Here is a 21,349-nt window from a genome sequence, read left to right as displayed (position 1 = left end):
TGTTTTTGGTTGTAACTAGGGTTGAGCGAACACCTAGATGTCCGTGTTCGACGGGTTCGGCCGAACTTTAAAAAAAAGTCCGGGTCCGTGTCCCGGACTTTTACCGAACTTTTCCCGGACACCGAACCCCATTGAAGTCAATGGGGACCCGAACTTTAAGGCACTAAAATGGCTCTAAAACACCAAAGGAAAGGGCTAGAGTGCTGCAAATGGCAGCAAAACGTAATTAAGAGCATGGCAAGTGCTCTGCAAACAAATGTGGATAGGGAAATAACTTAAAACAACAAAAAAAAAACAGAAAAATAAAACAATGTTCTTCTTCATCTCTGAAGGACGAGGCCCATATGGAGTAGGAGGGAGGTTGAGGTGGTGGTGGATGTGGCGGTGACATAGGCGTGCGCACAGGGTGTGCTGGGTGTGCCTGGGCACACCCTAATCACCTAGGGCACATAGCATTGCCAGTGAGGAGATGGGAAAGATCTCCCTGGGACCTGCTCTGCTCTATTTCTCCTTGCCTACAGGTACATGGCCCCGATACATTACTCTCCCTGCTGGCAAACACATGCATGTGTATTTCAACTTTGGGGTGCACACCTTAATGCAATAGGCTGCGCACACCTATGGGCGGTGTAGGTGGAAGCGGCGGTGGAGGAGGACCAGGGCCGGATTAACAGCATCATGGGCTTGGTGCTGAGGATTTTGAAGGGCCTTAAGGGCCGTGCCTTGCCATGCACCCAGAGGAGGAAGGGTGCAGCCATGCATGCCTAATTCAACATGGGATGCTGTCTCTGAAGCCCATAAACACATCCATGCATCGCCAACTGTCCCTCCTTGTCCGGCCTTCACGCTGTGTGGGGAGGTTCTGAGGGTGCTGCCTGGGGAAGCGAGCATAGAAGCCAGACTTCTGTGTTTACAAGTGACAGAAGAGCGGTAACAGTGAATATGGCCAACCCGGGGCCTATATAAAAGGTAGGGGCCTGGAGCTGCAGCTCCAATAGCCCCTACATTAATCTGGCCCTGAGGAGGAGGACGAGGTAGCCAACACTGCTTCTTTTCAAAAATTTTAAATGAGGGTACACCCCAAAAGAGTGAGAAAGAGCAAAAATGGAACAATGGGTGGGTAAGGTCGGTATCCATTGCTATTCTGCATAAGGTACGGAAAAGTCCCGTGGGATCCATGCCTGGTTCATTTTAATGAACGTGAGCTTGTCCACATTGTCTCTGGACAGGCGGCTGCGCTTGTCTGTTATAACGCCCCCAGCCGTGCTAAATACCCGTTCAGATAATACACTGGCTGCAGGGCACGCCAGCACCTCCAAGGCGTAAAGGGCAAGCTCAAGCCATGTGCCCAATTTGGAGACCCAGAAGTTGAAGGGGGCAGACCCGTCATTCACTACATGTAGGCGTGTGCACACATACTGCTCCACCATGTTGGTAAAATGCTGCCTCCTGCTAAGACGTTCCATCTGAGCTGCTGGTGCTGCTGTTTGTTGTGGCGTGCTGACAAAGCTTTTCCACATTTCGGCCATGCTAACCCTGCCTTCTGAGGTGCTGGCGGTGCCCTGGTTGCGTTGGCGACCTCCTCCTCCTCCTCCTCTGCCTTGTGCTTCCACTGTGGCCCCGCTGTCAGATGGGAATGCCAGCAGCATGGCGTCTACCAGCGTGCGCTTGTACTCGCGCATCTTGCGATCGCGCTCCAGTGAGTGAATTAAGGACGGTACGTTGTCCTTGTAACGGGGATCCAGCAGCGTGGCCACCCAGTAATCAGCACAAGTTAGAATGTGGGCAACTCGGCGGTCGTTGTGGAGACACTGCAGCATGTAATCGCTCATGTGTGCCAGGCTGCCCAGAGGCAACGAAAGGCTGTCCTCTGTGGGAGGTGTATCGTCCGTGTCCTCTGTATCCCCCCAGCCACGCACCAGTGATGGCCATGAGCTGGCCTGGGTGCCACCCTGCTGTGAACATGGTTCCATCTCCTCCTCCAGCTCCTCCTCCTCCTCATCCTCCTCATCCTCCAGAACTGTGCCCCTGCTGGACAATTGCGTCCCTGGCGTTTGCGTGTGCAGGAACCCACCCTCGGAGCCCCTTGCGAATGACTGCCCTGAAAGCCTTGGAAATGTTACCTCTTCATCCTCCTCCTCCTCCTCATCCTGTGCCACATCCTCTTCCATCATCGCCCGAATTGTTTTTTCAAGGAGGCATAGAAGTGGGATAGTTAAGCTGAGAACGGCGTCATTGCCACTGGCCATGTTGGTGGAGTACTCAAAACAGCGCAACAAGGCACACAGGTCTCGCATGGAGGCCCAGTTAAATTAAATAGCGGAATAGAAAATATGATCCAAAAAAAGTGTATGTATATCACACGTACACAACCACACTGGGCCCCAATTACTATTGTTTGTACCCCTAAAAGGCTAGATGAGGAGTAGGGGGAGTATGGAACAGGCAGCACCCTCAAACCTTCAGAAGTATGAGATGAACCCCAACAACTTGGAAAGGTGGATCTCTCTCACACGTACCGACACAGACTATCCCGCAATTCAATTGATCCTCAAAGGTTTTTATTGAATAGCGGAATAGGAAATATGATCAAAAAAAGTGTATGTATCTCGCACGTACACAACCACACTAGGCCCCAATTACTATTGTTTGTACCCCTAAAAGGCTAGATGAGGAGTAGGGGGGGTATGGAACAGGCAGCACCCTCAAACCTTCAGAAGTATGAGATGAACCCCAACAACTTGGAAAGGTGGATCTCTCTCACACGTACCGACACAGACTATCCCCCAATTTAACTGATCCCCAAAGGTTTTTGATTAAATAGCGGAATAGAAAATATGATCCAAAAAAAGTGTATGTATATCACACGTACACAACCACACTAGGCCCCAATTACTATTGTTTGTACCCCTAAAAGGCTAGATGAGGAGTAGGGGGGGTATGGAACAGGCAGCACCCTCAAACCTTCAGAAGTATGAGATGAACCCCAACAACTTGGAAAGGTGGATCTCTCTCACATGTACCGACACAGACTATCCCCCAATTTAACTGATCCCCAAAGGTTTTTGATTAAATAGCGGAATAGAAAATATGATCCCAAAAAAGTGTATGTATATCACACGTACACAACCACACTGGGCCCCAATTACTATTGTTTGTACCCCTAAAAGGCTAGATGAGGAGTAGGGGGAGTATGGAACAGGCAGCACCCTCAAACCTTCAGAAGTATGAGATGAACCCCAACAACTTGGAAAGGTGGATCTCTCTCACACGTACCGACACAGACTATCCCGCAATTCAATTGATCCTCAAAGGTTTTTATTGAATAGCGGAATAGGAAATATGATCAAAAAAAGTGTATGTATCTCGCACGTACACAACCACACTAGGCCCCAATTACTATTGTTTGTACCCCTAAAAGGCTAGATGAGGAGTAGGGGGGGTATGGAACAGGCAGCACCCTCAAACCTTCAGAAGTATGAGATGAACCCCAACAACTTGGAAAGGTGGATCTCTCTCACACGTACCGACACAGACTATCCCCCAATTTAACTGATCCCCAAAGGTTTTTGATTAAATAGCGGAATAGAAAATATGATCCAAAAAAAGTGTATGTATATCACACGTACACAACCACACTAGGCCCCAATTACTATTGTTTGTACCCCTAAAAGGCTAGATGAGGAGTAGGGGGGGTATGGAACAGGCAGCACCCTCAAACCTTCAGAAGTATGAGATGAACCCCAACAACTTGGAAAGGTGGATCTCTCTCACACGTACCGACACAGACTATCCCCCAATTTAACTGATCCCCAAAGGTTTTTGATTAAATAGCGGAATAGAAAATATGATCCCAAAAAAGTGTATGTATATCACACGTACACAACCACACTGGGCCCCAATTACTATTGTTTGTACCCCTAAAAGGCTAGATGAGGAGTAGGGGGAGTATGGAACAGGCAGCACCCTCAAACCTTCAGAAGTATGAGATGAACCCCAACAACTTGGAAAGGTGGATCTTCCTCACACGTACCAACACAGACTATCCCCCAATTTAACTGATCCCCAAAGGTTTTTGATTAAATAGCGGAATAGAAAATATGATCCAAAAAAAGTGTATGTATATCACACGTACACAACCACACTAGGCCCCAATTACTATTGTTTGTACCCCTAAAAGGCTAGATGAGGAGTAGGGGGAGTATGGAACAGGCAGCACCCTCAAACCTTCAGAAGTATGAGATGAACCCCAACAACTTGGAAAGGTGGATCTCTCTCACACGTACCGACACAGACTATCCCGCAATTCAATTGATCCTCAAAGGTTTTTATTGAATAGCGGAATAGGAAATATGATCCCAAAAAAGTGTATGTATATCACACGTACACAACCACACTGGGCCCCAATTACTATTGTTTGTACCCCTAAAAGGCTAGATGAGGAGTAGGGGGAGTATGGAACAGGCAGCACCCTCAAACCTTCAGAAGTATGAGATGAACCCCAACAACTTGGAAAGGTGGATCTCTCTCACACGTACAGACACAGACTATCCCGCAATTCAATTGATCCTCAAAGGTTTTTATTGAATAGCGGAATAGGAAATATGATCAAAAAAAGTGTATGTATCTCGCACGTACACAACCACACTAGGCCCCAATTACTATTGTTTGTACCCCTAAAAGGCTAGATGAGGAGTAGGGGGAGTATGGAACAGGCAGCACCCTCAAACCTTCAGAAGTATGAGATGAACCCCAACAACTTGGAAAGGTGGATCTCTCTCACACGTACCGACACAGACTATCCCCCAATTTAACTGATCCCCAAAGGTTTTTGATTAAATAGCGGAATAGAAAATATGATCCAAAAAAAGTGTATGTATATCACACGTACACAACCACACTAGGCCCCAATTACTATTGTTTGTACCCCTAAAAGGCTAGATGAGGAGTAGGGGGGGTATGGAACAGGCAGCACCCTCAAACCTTCAGAAGTATGAGATGAACCCCAACAACTTGGAAAGGTGGATCTCTCTCACACGTACCGACACAGACTATCCCCCAATTTAACTGATCCCCAAAGGTTTTTGATTAAATAGCGGAATAGAAAATATGATCCCAAAAAAGTGTATGTATATCACACGTACACAACCACACTGGGCCCCAATTACTATTGTTTGTACCCCTAAAAGGCTAGATGAGGAGTAGGGGGAGTATGGAACAGGCAGCACCCTCAAACCTTCAGAAGTATGAGATGAACCCCAACAACTTGGAAAGGTGGATCTCTCTCACACGTACCAACACAGACTATCCCCCAATTTAACTGATCCCCAAAGGTTTTTGATTAAATAGCGGAATAGAAAATATGATCCAAAAAAAGTGTATGTATATCACACGTACACAACCACACTAGGCCCCAATTACTATTGTTTGTACCCCTAAAAGGCTAGATGAGGAGTAGGGGGAGTATGGAACAGGCAGCACCCTCAAACCTTCAGAAGTATGAGATGAACCCCAACAACTTGGAAAGGTGGATCTCTCTCACACGTACCGACACAGACTATCCCGCAATTCAATTGATCCTCAAAGGTTTTTATTGAATAGCGGAATAGGAAATATGATCAAAAAAAGTGTATGTATCTCGCACGTACACAACCACACTAGGCCCCAATTACTATTGTTTGTACCCCTAAAAGGCTAGATGAGGAGTAGGGGGGGTATGGAACAGGCAGCACCCTCAAACCTTCAGAAGTATGAGATGAACCCCAACAACTTGGAAAGGTGGATCTCTCTCACACGTACCGACACAGACTATCCCCCAATTTAACTGATCCCCAAAGGTTTTTGATTAAATAGCGGAATAGAAAATATGATCCCGAAAAAGTGTATGTATATCACACGTACACAACCACACTGGGCCCCAATTACTATTGTTTGTACCCCTAAAAGGCTAGATGAGGAGTAGGGGGAGTATGGAACAGGCAGCACCCTCAAACCTTCAGAAGTATGAGATGAACCCCAACAACTTGGAAAGGTGGATCTCTCTCACACGTACCAACACAGACTATCCCCCAATTTAACTGATCCCCAAAGGTTTTTGATTAAATAGCGGAATAGAAAATATGATCCCAAAAAAGTGTATGTATATCACACGTACACAACCACACTAGGCCCCAATTACTATTGTTTGTACCCCTAAAAGGCTAGGAGTAGGGGGAGTATGGAACAGGCAGCACCCTCAAACCTTCAGAAGTATGAGATGAACCCCAACAACTTGGAAAGGTGGATCTCTCTCACACGTACCAACACAGACTATCCCCCAATTTAACTGATCCCCAAAGGTTTTTGATTAAATAGCGGAATAGAAAATATGATCCAAAAAAAGTGTATGTATATCACACGTACACAACCACACTAGGCCCCAATTACTATTGTTTGTACCCCTAAAAGGCTAGGAGTAGGGGGAGTATGGAACAGGCAGCACCCTCAAACCTTCAGAAGTATGAGATGAACCCCAACAACTTGGAAAGGTGGATCTCTCTCACACGTACCAACACAGACTATCCCCCAATTTAACTGATCCCCAAAGGTTTTTGATTAAATAGCGGAATAGAAAATATGATCCCAAAAAAGTGTATGTATATCACACGTACACAACCACACTAGGCCCCAATTACTATTGTTTGTACCCCTAAAAGGCTAGGAGTAGGGGGAGTATGGAACAGGCAGCACCCTCAAACCTTCAGAAGTATGAGATGAACCCCAACAACTTGGAAAGGTGGATCTCTCTCACACGTACCAACACAGACTATCCCCCAATTTAACTGATCCCCAAAGGTTTTTGATTAAATAGCGGAATAGAAAATATGATCCCAAAAAAGTGTATGTATATCACACGTACACAACCACACTAGGCCCCAATTACTATTGTTTGTACCCCTAAAAGGCTAGGAGTAGGGGGAGTATGGAACAGGCAGCACCCTTAAACCTTCAGAAGTATGAGATGAACCCCAACAACTTGGAAAGGTGGATCTCTCTCACACGTACCAACACAGACTATCCCCCAATTTAACTGATCCCCAAAGGTTTTTGATTAAATAGCGGAATAGAAAATATGATCCCAAAAAAGTGTATGTATATCACACGTACACAACCACACTAGGCCCCAATTACTATTGTTTGTACCCCTAAAAGGCTAGGAGTAGGGGGAGTATGGAACAGGCAGCACCCTCAAACCTTCAGAAGTATGAGATGAACCCCAACAACTTGGAAAGGTGGATCTCTCTCACACGTACCAACACAGACTATCCCCCAATTTAACTGATCCCCAAAGGTTTTTGATTAAATAGCGGAATAGAAAATATGATCCCAAAAAAGTGTATGTATATCACACGTACACAACCACACTAGGCCCCAATTACTATTGTTTGTACCCCTAAAAGGCTAGATGAGGAGTAGGGGGAGTATGGAACAGGCAGCACCCTCAAACCTTCAGAAGTATGAGATTGTGTTCACTGTACCCCACAAAGATTGAGTTCACTGCACCCCACAATGATTGTGTTCACTGCACCCCACAAAGATTGTGTTCACTGCACCTCACAAAGATTGTGTTCACTGTACCCCCCAAAGATTGTGTTCACTGCACCCCACAAAGATTCTGTTCACTGTACCCCACAAAGATTGTGTTCACTGCACCCCAAAAAGATTGTGTTCACTGCACCCCAAAAAGGATGTTGTTCACTGCACCCCAAAAAGGATGTTGTTCACTCCACCCCAAAAAGATTGTGTTCACTGCACCCCACAAAGATTGTGTTCACTGCACCCCAAAAATGATTTTGTTCACTGCACCCCAAAAATGATTTTGTTCACTGCACCCCAAAAAGGATTTTGTTCACTGCACCCCAAAAAGGATGTTGTTCACTCCACCCCAAAAAGATTGTGTTCACTGCACCCCAAAAAGATTGTGTTCACTGCACCCCACAAAGGATTTTGTTCACTGCACCCCAAAAAGATTGTGTTCACTGCACCCCAAAAAGGATGTTGTTCACTGCACCCCAAAAAGGATTTTGTTCACTGCACCCCAAAAAGATTGTGTTCACTGCACCCCACAAAGGATTTTGTTCACTGCACCCCACAAAGATTGTGTTCACTGCACACCAAAAAGGATTGTGTTCACTGCACCCCAAAAAGATTTTGTTCACTGCACCCCAAAAAGATTGTGTTCACTGCACCCCAAAAAGATTGTGTTCACTGCAGCCCAAAAAGATTGTGTTCACTGCAGCCCAAAAAGATTGTGTTCACTGCAGCCCAAAAAGATTGTGTTCACTGCAGCCCAAAAAGATTGTGTTCACTGCAGCTCACACACAGAAAAATGGATGTGGATCACTGACACCTGCCTATCTCCAATCCCACACCACACAGCAATATCGATTGTAGTTTGTAGAACACAGTTTCCCTAAAATTCAGCAGACTCTGTCCCTAACAGGATTGAGAAGAGATCGTAGATCAGGATTGAGTGCAGATTCACCCCACCCCCCACACAGCAATATCGATTGTAGTTTGTAGAAGACACTGACCCTATAATTCAGCAGACTCTATCCCTAAAATGCCTACAACTCGCCCTGCCTAAACACTCCGACCTGTCCCTCAATTCTATCCGGACACAAATGGTTTTTTCCTGCCTATCTTTCCCTAATCAGCAGCCAGCACGTTGATGTGTGCTCTGTCCCTGATATAAGCAGCATAATGACGCCGCTGCGGCTGCCTCGAACTTATAAAGACTTGGTCACATGCTTCAGACGGCCAATCACAGCTACTGAGACATTTGCAGGCATGGCTGGGATGGCTTAAGGCACACCAGTTAAACGATTGTTGATTGGCTGTTGAAAGCCCGCCATGAAAAGAGCGCCAAAGCATGCAAAACCCGGAAATAAAACGACCGAACACGGATTTTTACCCGAACATACAGTAAAGTGTCCGTGTCCGTGTTCGGGTACAAAAAATCCAATTATTCGGTACGAACACGAATAATACAGTCCGTGTTCGCTCAACACTAGTTGTAACATGACAAATAGTAGACACTTTCAAGGTGTATGAATACTTTTTCAAGGAACTTGCACAATAAAGAGCTTATAAAAGTTGAAAGTAGGTGCACTGAAAAGGTTAATGTGTAGTGATAGGAAAAAACAGACAAAAAGCTGTACAGTACATTGATGATGGTTAATGTGCTATTATTGAGGATTTTGCTGTAAAATGTTGAAGTGCACTGACTGTAATGGCCACAGTAAAGGGTTATGGTACAGTGGTTGGAAATTTTGCAATTAAAAGATTTTACATTAAAGTTAACCACTTGCCGACTGCCGCACGACTATTTACGTCGGCAGTCAGCCCCTCACAGACAAAGCGACGTAGGGCTACGTCTCTAGCCTGTAAGGGTTTTGGGAGCGAGCGTGCGCCGCCGGATGCGCGCTCCCGCTCGGTCACAACCACCCCCCCCCCGCGCGCGTGTGCCAGGCGGACCCGATGTCCGCCGGGCACTCGCGTTCGTCCGTGACAGCAGGAGAAAGGCAGGCGGCTAGTGTAAACAAAGCCGCCTGTCAGTTCTCCCTGTGTATGAATGGTGATCAAACGGTTCTACTATGTAGGACCATTGATCACTGTTCTTACACAGCAAGCCACAGCCAATCCACAGTTAGAAACATGCCCCTAGGACACACTTAACCCCTCCCTCTCCAATACAGTTAACTCCTTTAAAAGAAAGCTCTGTTTGTGGGAAAAAAAGGATGCCAAATTAGTTTAGGTGCAGCGTCGCACGACCGCGCAATTGACCATTAAAGTCACGCAGTGCCGAATCGCAAAATAGGCCCTGGTCAGGAAGGGGGTAAAATCTTCCGGGGCTTAAGTGGATAAAGAGCATGGTATTGAGCTAATATTAGTGGGGCACTCTAGGTATGATGTGTGTACCTCTGTGTTTCACTTCCTCCACAGTCAGTGGACTCCAGTGGAAGCATAGGAAGTGAGCCCAGCTCTTATTTAATAAAACGGAGCACACAGAATCTGGTGCCGCTGGGCATAGTAGCCAATCCGCTTCTAGGATTTAGGCTCCATTCACACTTGTATGAATCCAAAGTCATGCGACGTTGGAGTGCAACTTTGACGCTACTTTGGATGATTTCCACTTGGATGCAACTTTGGCATTGACCGATGGTAATGGACAACTGTTGCACAACTGTCGTATGTTTAACATTCAGGTGTGACTTTAAGGCATCTTTTGAGGGTTTACATTGGACCAAAGTAGTGCAGGACCCTTTTTAAAGTCTCTGCCACTTTAAGTTGCACATATTTGAATGGTTGTCATTGAAGAACATGGAGTACTATTTTTCATGCGACTTTAGTGTCCAAAGTTGCATGACAAGTTGCACAAGTGTGAATGAAGGCTAAGTGTCGGGGCTTAATTGAACAAGCTGAAGTTGGAAGCTGATTGGTTACTATACATAGCTGCATCAGAATCTGTGTGCACCAGTTTTAGTAAATCTCCCTCTCCCTCTGTGTTTTAAAATACACCTGTAGTGGGAGAATTTTATGAAGGCTTTTATGCAATTGTTGACCTCTCCTTTTGAGATTTTTAGTTTACTGGCTAATGCATTTGCTTAAATGCTTTCTGAGTAAGTGACCTGGAACAAGCACTGAGATAAAATATGTGCTACTTATTTAACCACGTACTGACCGCAATACTTATATATACTGTATATATGTTGCGGTTTGCAAGCAGTTTTCCAGGAATAACCCCGGCATTGTTTTTTTCAGCTGGCGACTGGCTTTCTCTTGAAAAGCCCTCCGAGCGCCGCTGGAATGCTTTCAGAAGCAGCAGGAGGGCTGATGTTTTTAGGAATTATCGTTTCCGCTGTGTCGGCAGAGAAACGATCTGACGGTCCTGCCGGCTGGTCACAGAGGTGATTAAAGAGTAAAGTAGAGTCTTTGATCGCCTTGATGGGACCAGAGCGACGTCATGATATCATTTCCGGTACAGGGTGGAAGTAAACCATTTTTTTTTCTTTTAGAGCAAAAGATCAAAAATCAAAAAAGATCAAAAATATTTTTCGCTTTTGAAGGTAAAGAAGAGATTTGGGGTCTTTTTGACCCTATATCTCTTCATAAAGAGGACCTGTCATCCTTTCTATTACAAGGGATGTTTACATTCCTTGTAAAAGGAAAAAAAGTGCTAAAATATATGTATTTGTGTGTGTGTGTGTGTGTGTGTGTGTGTGTATATATATATATATATATATATATATATATATATACAGTGGGTACGGAAAGTATTCAGACCCCCTTAAATTTTTCACTCTTTGTTATATTGCAGCCATTTGCTAAAATCATTTAAGTTCATTCTTCTTCCTCATGAATGTACACATAGCACCCCATACTGACAGAAAAACACAGAATTGTTGACATTGTTGCAGATTTATTAAAAAAGAAAAACTGAAATATCACATGGTCCTAAGTATTCAGACCCTTTGCTCAGTATTTAGTAGAAGCCCCCTTTTGATCTAATACAGCCAGGAGTCTTTTTGGGAAAGATGCAACAAGTCTTTCACACCTGGATTTGGGAATCCTCTGCCATTCCTCCTTGCAGATCCTCTCCAGTTCTGTCAGGTTGGATGGTAAACGTTGGTGGACAGCCATTTTTAGGTCTCTCCAGAGATGCTCAATTGGGTTTAAGTCAGGGCTCTGGCTGGGCCATTCAAGAACAGTCACGGAGTTGTTGTGAAGCCACTCCTTCGTTATTTTAGCTGTGTGCTTAGGGTCATTGTCTTGTTGGAAGGTAAACCTTCGGCCCAGTCTGAGGTCCAGAGAACTCTGGAGAAGGTTTTTGTCCAGGATATCCCTGTACTTGGCCGCATTCATCTTTCCCTCGATTGCTACCAGTCGTCCTGTTCCTGCAGCTGAAAAACACCCCCACAGCATGATGCTGCCACCACCATGCTTCACTGTTGGGACTGTATTGGACAGGTGATGAGCAGTGCCTGGTTTTCTCCACACATACCGCTTAGAATTAAGGCCAAAAAGTTCTATTTTGGTCTCATCAGACCAGAGAATCTTATTTCTCACCATCTTGGAGTCCTTCAGGTGTTTTTTAGCAAACTCCATGCGGGCTTTCATGTGTCTTACACTGAGGAGAGGCTTCCGTCGGGCCACTCTGCCATAAAGCCCCGACTGGTGGAGGGCTGCAGTGATGGTTGACTTTCTACAACTTTCTCCCATCTCCTGACTGCATCTCTGGAGCTCAGCCACAGTGATCTTTGGGTTCTTCTTTACCTCTCTCACCAAGGCTCTTCTCCCCCGATAGCTCATTTTGGCCGGACGGCCAGCTCTAGGAAGGGTTCTGGTCGTCCCAAACGTCTTCCATTTGAGGATTATGGAGGCCACTGTGCTCTTAGGAACCTTAAGTGCAGCAGAAATCTTTTTGTAACCTTGGCCAGATCTGTGCCTTGCCACAATTCTGTCTCTGAGCTCTTCAGGCAGTTCCTTTGACCTCATGATTCTCATTTGCCGATCACATGCATTGTGATCTGGAAGGTCTTATATAGACAGGTGTCCGGCTTTCCTAATCAAGTCCAATCAGTATAATCAAACACAGCTGGACTCAAATGAAGGTGTAGAACCATCTCAAGGATGATCAGAAGAAATGGAAAGCACCTGAGTTAAATATATGAGTGTCACAGCAAAGGGTCTGAATACTTAGGACCATGTGATATTTCAGTTTTTCTTTTTTAATAAATCTGCAACAATGTCAACAATTCTGTGTTTTTCTGTCAGTATGGGGTGCTATGTGTACATTCATGAGGAAGAAGAATGAACTTAAATGATTTTAGCAAATGGCTGCAATATAACAAAGAGTAAAAAATTTAAGGGGGTCTGAATACTTTCCGTACCCACTGTATATATTAAATAAATACAAAAAAAAAATCCACAAAAAAATAAAAAAAAAGCGCCCCATGCCCTTCTTGCTCCCGTGCATATGTAAGTCCAGTGTTCGCACCACACGTGAGGTATCGCCGCAAATATTGGAACGAGACCAATAATTCTAGCACTAGACCTCCTAACTCTAAGCAGCTAACCTGTAAAAGTGTTTAAAGCATCACCTATGGAGATTTTTAAGTACTGTAGTTTGTCGCCATTCCTTGAAAGTATTACATGTTGGGTATCTGTTTACTCGGCGTTACATCCTCTTATAGATTATACAAAAAATTTCAATATATATTTTTGTGTTGTGTTTTTTTTTTTTTTCTTTTTTCATTAAAATGTATTCTTTCCCAAAAAAATTGCATTTAAAAAACCGCTGCGCAAATATTGTGTGACATAAAAAATTGCAACAATCACCTTTTTATTTCCTAGGATCGCCCCTAAAAAAAAAAAGAATATATATTTATATGTTTGGGGGTTCTAAGTTATTTTCTAGCAAAAAAAATAAATGATTTAAACTTGTAAACCAAAAAGTGCCAGAAAGGGCTTGGTCTTTAAGTGGCTAAAATATTCATATTCAGGATCTTTGTTTAACCACTTTACCACCGGAGGATTTTGCTGTCTTCCGTCCAGGCCACTTTTTGTGATTCGGCGCTGTGCGACTTTAACTGACAATTGCGCGGTCGTGCGACGCCGTACCCAAACGAAATTTACGTCCTTTTTTCCCCACAAACAGAGCTTTCTTTTGGTGGTATTTGATCACCTGTGCGATTTTTACTTTTTGCGCTATAAACAAAAAAAGAGCGTTTATTTTGAAAAAATAACAATATTTTTCACATTTTTTTATATGAAATTCCCCCCCAAAAAATGTAAAAATCAAATTTTTTTTAAATTTTTGGCCAATTTGTTTTCTGCTACCTATGTTTAGTAAAAAAAATCGCAATAAGCGTATTTTGATTGGTTTGCGCAAAAGTTATTGCGTTTACTAACTAAGGGAAAGATTTCTGTCATTTTTGGTGTTTTTTTATTTAACGCGTAATGGCGGTGATCTGCGATTTTTTTTTTTGCGGGACTGCGACATTGCGGCGGACAGATCGGACCCTTGACTGACATTTTTTACACTTTTGGGGGTACCAGTGACATTACTGCAGTAATCAGTGCTATATATATGCACTGTTACTGTAAAAATGACACTGGCAGGAAAGGGGTTAATTTTATTGGAGAGGAAGGGGTTAATGTATGCCTGGTGCTTACTGACGTGTGGGGGGGGAGGTGACTGTGTGACAGAAGGACAGATCGGATGTCCAGCTATGCTGAACACTCCGATCTGTCAGTCCCTGTCACTATGGAGATCCGCCCGCTGTGTTTACACACAGCGGGCGGATCTCCAGACTCGATCCCCGACGATCGGGGCAGAGCAGCGGCAATCGCCGCTGCTCCTCCGCTGGCCCGACTCCCGCTGTGAATGAACACAGCGGGAGCGAGCCTCCGGCGGTGCGCGAGCGCCGCCCACAAGGGGCGGAGTCCAGCGACGTAGGTCTACGTCGCTGGACGGGATCGCGGCACTTTGCCGCAGTAGCCTCCATGTGAGCGGAGGTAAAGTGGTTAAAGAATTAATGGCGGCTCCTGTCATTTTCCTGTGACAGGTGGCCAGCTGCCACGAAATATGAACTTTTTTCTTTATTAAATACCTTACTTTCTACTTTTGTATTGTGGTTATTTTAAAGCTGAACTCCAGACACAAAAACTTTAATTGAAATATGTTCTTCACTAGCCACAAAGAATCTAAATTTACTTTATATATCCACCATATGCATTTGCAAGCCCAAATATTACCTTGTAAAAGTAGCTGTATCATCATCATTGTACAGTACTGTGAGCTGTGGGAGGGACCCAAAACATTCGCACACTATAGGCTGTCTGCAGAAAACTACAGCAGGGGTAGCAGTGACCGGTCTTTATTACAGGGAGAGGCAAAGTGCAGTAGTTGCTTTATGCTGGATTACTGCACAGATCTGAAAGAAATACAACCCACATCAAGATTCAAGTAAGAATATACGTGCCTTTTGTGTTTAGACAATATGTGCTTATCCTGGATTTCAGCTTTAATTGTCTCTATGCTCCTACTTGACTCTCCATACAGTTGGAAAAATGGTCATTTTAAAATCTATTTTTTTGTAAAGAATTTTGGTTTGAGCGTCTTCTTGGCTATGCAAAGATGAAATATACCAGTAATCGTTGCTGATAATTTCTGAAAGAAGCTTAAGCGTATACGTGGAGTTACTTCATCTCTGCTCACACCCAAGGTGTAGACACTGTGTAAGCATTTTGTGAGAGGTAGCAACAGGGTGTGCATGGCTTCTCTAGACTGTAACAGCTCATGTTACCTGTCATGTAACTGATGGCTGGTGTGTTTATGCAGAGCTTTATATAAACCGATATAATCATATAGAACTACATTTGTTCATCATCTTGCACAGTGGGCATACTTCTTTACTTAATTACTCTTTGTTTGAAACAGCAGTCTGTAGTGCTTTTCATAAATGGTATGTTATTTTTTTTTTCCTTTTACTAGCTTTGTTTACAGTAAATTGATTTGTTCAGAAACATTGCCATAGAGGTAAACAATATTCTTTTTTTTTGTCCCCCCCCCCCCCCCAGACCATCACGATGACGGCCGAGGAAACTGTAAATGTTAAAGAAGTAGAGATAACGAAGCTGATTTTGGACTTTCTCCATGCCAAGAAGCTGCACATCAGCATGCTGGCCCTGGAGAAGGAGAGTGGGGTGATAAATGGGCTCTATTCTGATGACATGCTTTTTCTCAGGTATGTTGCAATACTTTTTCTCATGTATGTTACCACAGTCCAAGTTTAATTGGGTATTGGAATTTTATGTATGGTACATAATGAACATGAACTTTCTCTGTACTGTTTTCCTTGATCCTTTTTTTTTTTTTTTTCTTCTACAATACCTTTTGGATTTAAAGTGTTTGTATCCCTAAAAAGAAAAAAAAAGTTGAACCAGTTTGCATAAAGCATGTTATACAGCCTAGTGCCTGTGCTGTGTTCATTTTGCCTAAATTACCAGGCTGATCCTGCCTGGTTCTGCCCTCCCCCCTGTAAACTGACCACGGTTTATCACTGCTGATGAGCCCTGACATCATAATCAGTTTTCTCTGCCTCTGTCATCCGCAACTCTCCTGTGTTCTCTCCCCTTGTGTTCTCTCCTCCCTCCTTTTCCTGCTTGTCAGTTCCGTCCACTTCCTGATCCTCCCCTCCCTCTGCTTTCATAACAGTTTTGTCCCCACAATCCACTCTGTTAGGTAACAATATCTGCCTCACTGTATGTCCTTTATTTATAAAAAGCCGATTTCTCTATTGTTCATTGACGGACGCAGTTCTCTCTGATTCATATCAGTAGGCTACTGATATGAATCAGAGAGAACTGCGTCCGTCAATGAACTTAAGAGAAAAGGATTTTACGGTAAGTCAAAAATCCAGTTATCTACTATATTTCAGAGCACCTCCCAGGGCTCACAAGACAGGCTCTCCTCCCGGCTGACATCAGCGGGCGTTTTCGGCCCCTCCCGCTGCAGCTGTCAGACGGGGAGAGGAGAGAGCCGGCTGGTCACCTGAGCGCCGGGAGACGCTGTGAAATACGGTAGATATCGGCTTTTTTATAATAAGACATGCAGTGGAGCAGATATTGTTACCTAAAACAGCAGATTGTAGGGACATTAGGTGGCTTTACAACCACTATGTAATTTATAATTAGAAGTGCTGAGTGTTATAGGACACAGAATGTAATATGCTCACTCAGCCGTTATTAAATCAAAAATGTAATATATATTAGGGATCGACCGATATCGGTTTTTCGTTGCCGATACCGATATTTTGGCCATTGCATATCGGTACCAGCCGATATGGGCAGATATTTTGAACATTAAAAGTTTTGCAAAATAAACACAATTTTCGACACAAATCTGTTGAACATGTTAATGTTTGTTTATTAACATTTTTTTACATTAAGGGCTAGTTCTTCACACCTTAACTGCATGAAAACTGATAGGAAAACCGCACTTGCGGGGACATCAGTTTCACATCATCTGATTGTGAATGATGCATAAACTGCCGCAGTAGTGCACTCACTCACTGCAATAATTTTAAATCACTACTGCAGTGCAGTCAGGGCAAAGCTGGTAGAAAAAAAAGCTAGACAAACAGCTAGACAGTGGATTGGAGTCAGTGGACTACCGCTGCAGTAGTGCACTCACTGCAATGATTTTAAATCACTACTGCTGTCAGTGCAAATCAAACTGCTAGAAAAAACGCTGGACAACAACAAACAGCTAGACAGTGGATTGGAGGAGTCAGTGGACTACTGCTGCAGTATTGCACTCACTGCAATGATTTTAAATCACTAACTGCAGTCAGTGCAAAACTGCTAGAAAAAAAGCTACACAGTGGGGAGTCAGTGGAGTGGACTACTGCTGCAGTAGTACACTCATTCACTCACTGCAATTTTAAAGCACTACTGCAGTGACTGCAGTAGTGATTTAAAATCATTGCAGCAGTGAGTAGCGCACTACTGCAGCAGTAGTCCACTGACTAAAATCCACTGTCTTTTTTTTTTTTCTAGCAGTTTTGCACTGACTGCAGCACAGTCAGTGCAAAACTGCTAGACAAAAGCTAGACAGTGGAATGGATTGGAGTGGAGTGGACACTAGTACTATATAAAATTAGAATTTTGAAAGACACTACTGAAATAGAATATAGGCTTAAAAAAATAACTGTCTGGCTGGCAACCTGTGGTGGTGGGTGGCTGGCTGGCACCCTGTGGTGGGTGGGTGGCTGGCTCCCTGTGGTGGGTGGCTGGCTGGCTGCCTGGCACCCTGTGGTGGGTGGCTGGCTGGCTGGCACCCTGTGGTGGGTGGCTGGCTGGCACCCTGTGGTGGGAGGCTGGCACCCTGTGGTGGGTGGGTGGCTGGCTGCCTGGCACCCTGTGGTGGGTGGGTGGCTGGCTGCCTGGCACCCTGTGGTGGCTGGCTGGCACCCTGTGGTGGGTGGGTGGGTGGCTGGTACAGGCCTGTAGGTGGCTTGCTGGCACCGGGCAGCTGTGGTTGGGTGGGTGTATGTATGTGGTGACTGTGTTAAACACACTGTTTGCACTGTACACTCACTGTCCCGAGGCTCCCCGACTCCAGACGAGGCTGCGGGAGGCGGCCTTAGAAGGCAGAAGCAGTCCCAGTGCGCGGAGGCGCGTGGTGCAACATACGCAATGACGTCGCAACGATATCGATAACCTCCGAGGCAGATTCCGATTTATCAGGGAAAGTGCATATCGGCCTTCGATATATCGGCCGATCCCTAACACATATTGCAGTTTAACAACCATTAGATATGGTGGGGGCAACGGCCTTGGACCTGTAGAGCACCCTGCAAGGAGAGCCTTTTGGGGTTTGGTATTCCAAGGGTCTGGACCCCAGGGTCCAGTGCCTGAGAAGGACCGCATTACAGGCAAAATCTCATATCTGCTTCCCGAGGCTCCCGAGACTCATTGACTGTTTTAGATGGATCTGATAGCTAACCCCTTAAATTCAGTGATCTTTGATCGGGGTATGTAGCATATCTTCTTTCGTCCTTGAAGAGAAATGTGGAGAGACTCTGCACAGTGACAATCACCTTTAGACACTGGCGAAAAAACGGAGGTACATCTTGTGTGGGAGGGGTTAAATAGGGGGCATCATTTCTAGTTGGTTGCCAGTGTCCTTCGCTTGTAGGTGGCTATATAACCCATATGTTATGATTTATGGCTCTGTGTCTCATGATGTACGAAAAGAAATACACTACAGTATGTACCAGAATAAAACATGAGTTAGCCGGAAAAACACATTTCTTGTATCTCTTATGTGATTAATATTCAACTGTAGGTCATAACAGAATGGCACAATCCTAAAACAAAACACGGCAACAAATGAAACCACTTCTGTTCAAATGTCTACATACCCTTAGTCCCTAATACTGTGTATTGCCTTTAGCATCATTGATAGTGTGCAGTCTTTTGTAATAGTTGTCTGAGGCCTTGAATTCTTGCAGGTGGTGTAGCTGCCCATTCATCTTGGCAAGATGCCTCTAGATCCTGTAGTGTCTTTGGTCGTCTTGCATGAACTGCATGTCTGAGATCTCCCCAGAGTGACTCAATGACATTAAAGGTCAGGAGACTGTGACGGCCACTCCAGAACCTTAATCTTTTTCTCCTGTAACCTCTGGAGGGTCACCTTGGCCTTGACCTTAGGGTCATTTTTCTCCTGAAAGTCAAGGAGCATCCAATGCACAGCTTTCATAGAGAATGCAAACTGTCTGCCAGTATTTTCTGATAAGATGCTGCATTCATCTTGCCATCAATTTTCACAAGAATTCTCTGTGTCTTTTCAGCTCACACAACACCAAAACATCAGTGAGCCACCACCATGCTTTAAAGTGGGGATGGTATTCTTGTTCCTATAGGCCTTGTTGACCCCTCTCTAAACATAGAGCTTAAAGTTCTGACCATAAATATTTATTTTGGGCTTGTCACTCCAGTGTGCCAGAAGCTGCGAGACGTGTCAAGGCATTGTCGGGCATATTGTAACTGGGGCTTTTTGTGGCAAAGGCGCACAGTAAAGGCTTCTTTCTGGCAACTCAACAATGCAGTTCATTTTTGTTCAAGTATTGTTGTATTGTGCTCCTTGAAACAACCACACTGTCTTTTTCTGGAGCAGCCTGTATTTCTCTTGAGGTTACCTGTGGTTTTTTCTTTGTATCTCAAACGACTCCTCTGGCAGTTTGACTGCAATCTTTCTTGGTCTACCTGACCTTGGCTTTGTTTCAAGAGATCCCGGAATTTTCCACTTCTTAATAAGTGATTGAACAGTACAGATAGGCATATCCAAGGCTTTGGATATCTCTGGGCTCGACAAACCCCAGGTGCCAGGTCGCGCTGGGTGCGCGGACTATAAGATGCCACGCCTGCCAGTAATTGAGGCCGCGGATTTGCGTCCTGCTAGAGCGAGATGCTTGCGTCGGGAACTGGTGCCCTCTTGTGGTTGCCTGGGCTGCGACAAGCAGTCACTAACGGCGCTGAGGATTTCCCCTATCTGTTCTCACTGCCCGCCCATCTCCTTTCTAAGAGGAGAAGCGGTTGAAGGTTTTGCGGGCTTGATCTGGCGCCCTGTCCTTAACAGTGAATGGACAGGGAATGTGGGGCAGCTGGTTGGAATGGCCTTTGTTCCATTTACACCCCCACAAAGATGGAAACCATTTTTTTTTTTTCATTAATGTTTTATTATTTTTCATTCTCTCCCTGTCATGACACAGCCGAAGGCTTCTTTCTTATGGACTGTCCAAACAGGTCGGCCTGTCAGTTTTTCAGGCGGACCTGATTGGACCCTCCAGATTCCTCTATGGAACGGCGAATATCAGCGGACACATGTCCACTGAAACCTGCCACCACCTAATCCTAAAATGTGTGTCAAACTGCGCTAACAAATATAAATTATAAATACTGTGAAAGTGGAAAAAGCAGCTAGCACTCCAACCGACATAGATTGTGACAGCATAAAAATAAATAAACAGCGCAGCGCTGTCAAAGACAAAATTATCAAAAAAAAAAAAAATATATATATATATATATATATATATATATATATATATATATATATATATATATATATATATATATATATATATATATATATATATATATATATATATATATATACTCTTATTTTAAAGCAGGGGCCTCCAAACTATTCAGCACAAGGACCATATTGTAGATTTTACAAATATTCGCAGGCCAGAAAAAAAAACAAAATCAGTTATTTAGAAAGGATTGTACAAAAATTTAATAAGATACCTGAACAAGGAAAGGACTTTAGAGTTTACCCTTCTATCAGAATCTAAAATCGGAGTCCCCCTTCTAGGAGAGTCCCCGTTAGAGTCCACCGTTACAAGAAAGTCCCCCATCAGTGTCTTCCTCATTGTCTCCCCAACCCTCCCCCCCCCCCCCCTTAACATCAGTGCAGTGTCTGAGTGAGCTATAGGCTTGAGAAAACATACAAGCGGGCCGGATATGGCCAGCAGGCCGGGTTGTGGAGACCCCTGATTTAAAGGATAGCGATCATATGAAGCCGTTTTATTATCAAATAGTGAGGCTCCTTTTTTAAATCATAACAGAAATCACCCTAATGGCCATGATCAAAAGTTTACAAAACCTGGAATGTTTTGCCTTGGTACAGACATGCACAGGTTAAAATGGCCACTAAAGTTTAATTTCTCTATCGCTCATTGACAGACGTAGTCTTCTTGATTCTCAAGAGCTGGGTTATGTTGTCTCCGCAGGAGTA

The 21,349-nt window shown here is 44.4% G+C and overlaps 1 protein-coding gene across 1 annotated transcript in view; it reads left to right on the top strand.

Moving 5' to 3' along the window:
• Nucleotides 1–21,349, top strand: part of WDR47 (WD repeat domain 47) — a 153,840-nt gene that overhangs the window by 29,274 nt on the left and 103,217 nt on the right. The window contains exon 2 of the mRNA XM_082264966.1: nt 15,625–15,791. Within this exon, the coding sequence (XP_082121092.1) occupies nt 15,625–15,791 (167 nt within the window). The remainder of the gene's footprint in view (nt 1–15,624; nt 15,792–21,349) is intronic.

This window comes from Pelophylax lessonae (genome assembly GCF_965119305.1).
Source record: "Pelophylax lessonae genome assembly, chromosome: 8".
Lineage (NCBI taxonomy): Eukaryota > Metazoa > Chordata > Amphibia > Anura > Ranidae > Pelophylax > Pelophylax lessonae.
The sequence above is the reverse complement of the archived record's forward strand: the minus strand, read 5'-3'. Positions and strand labels throughout refer to the sequence as shown.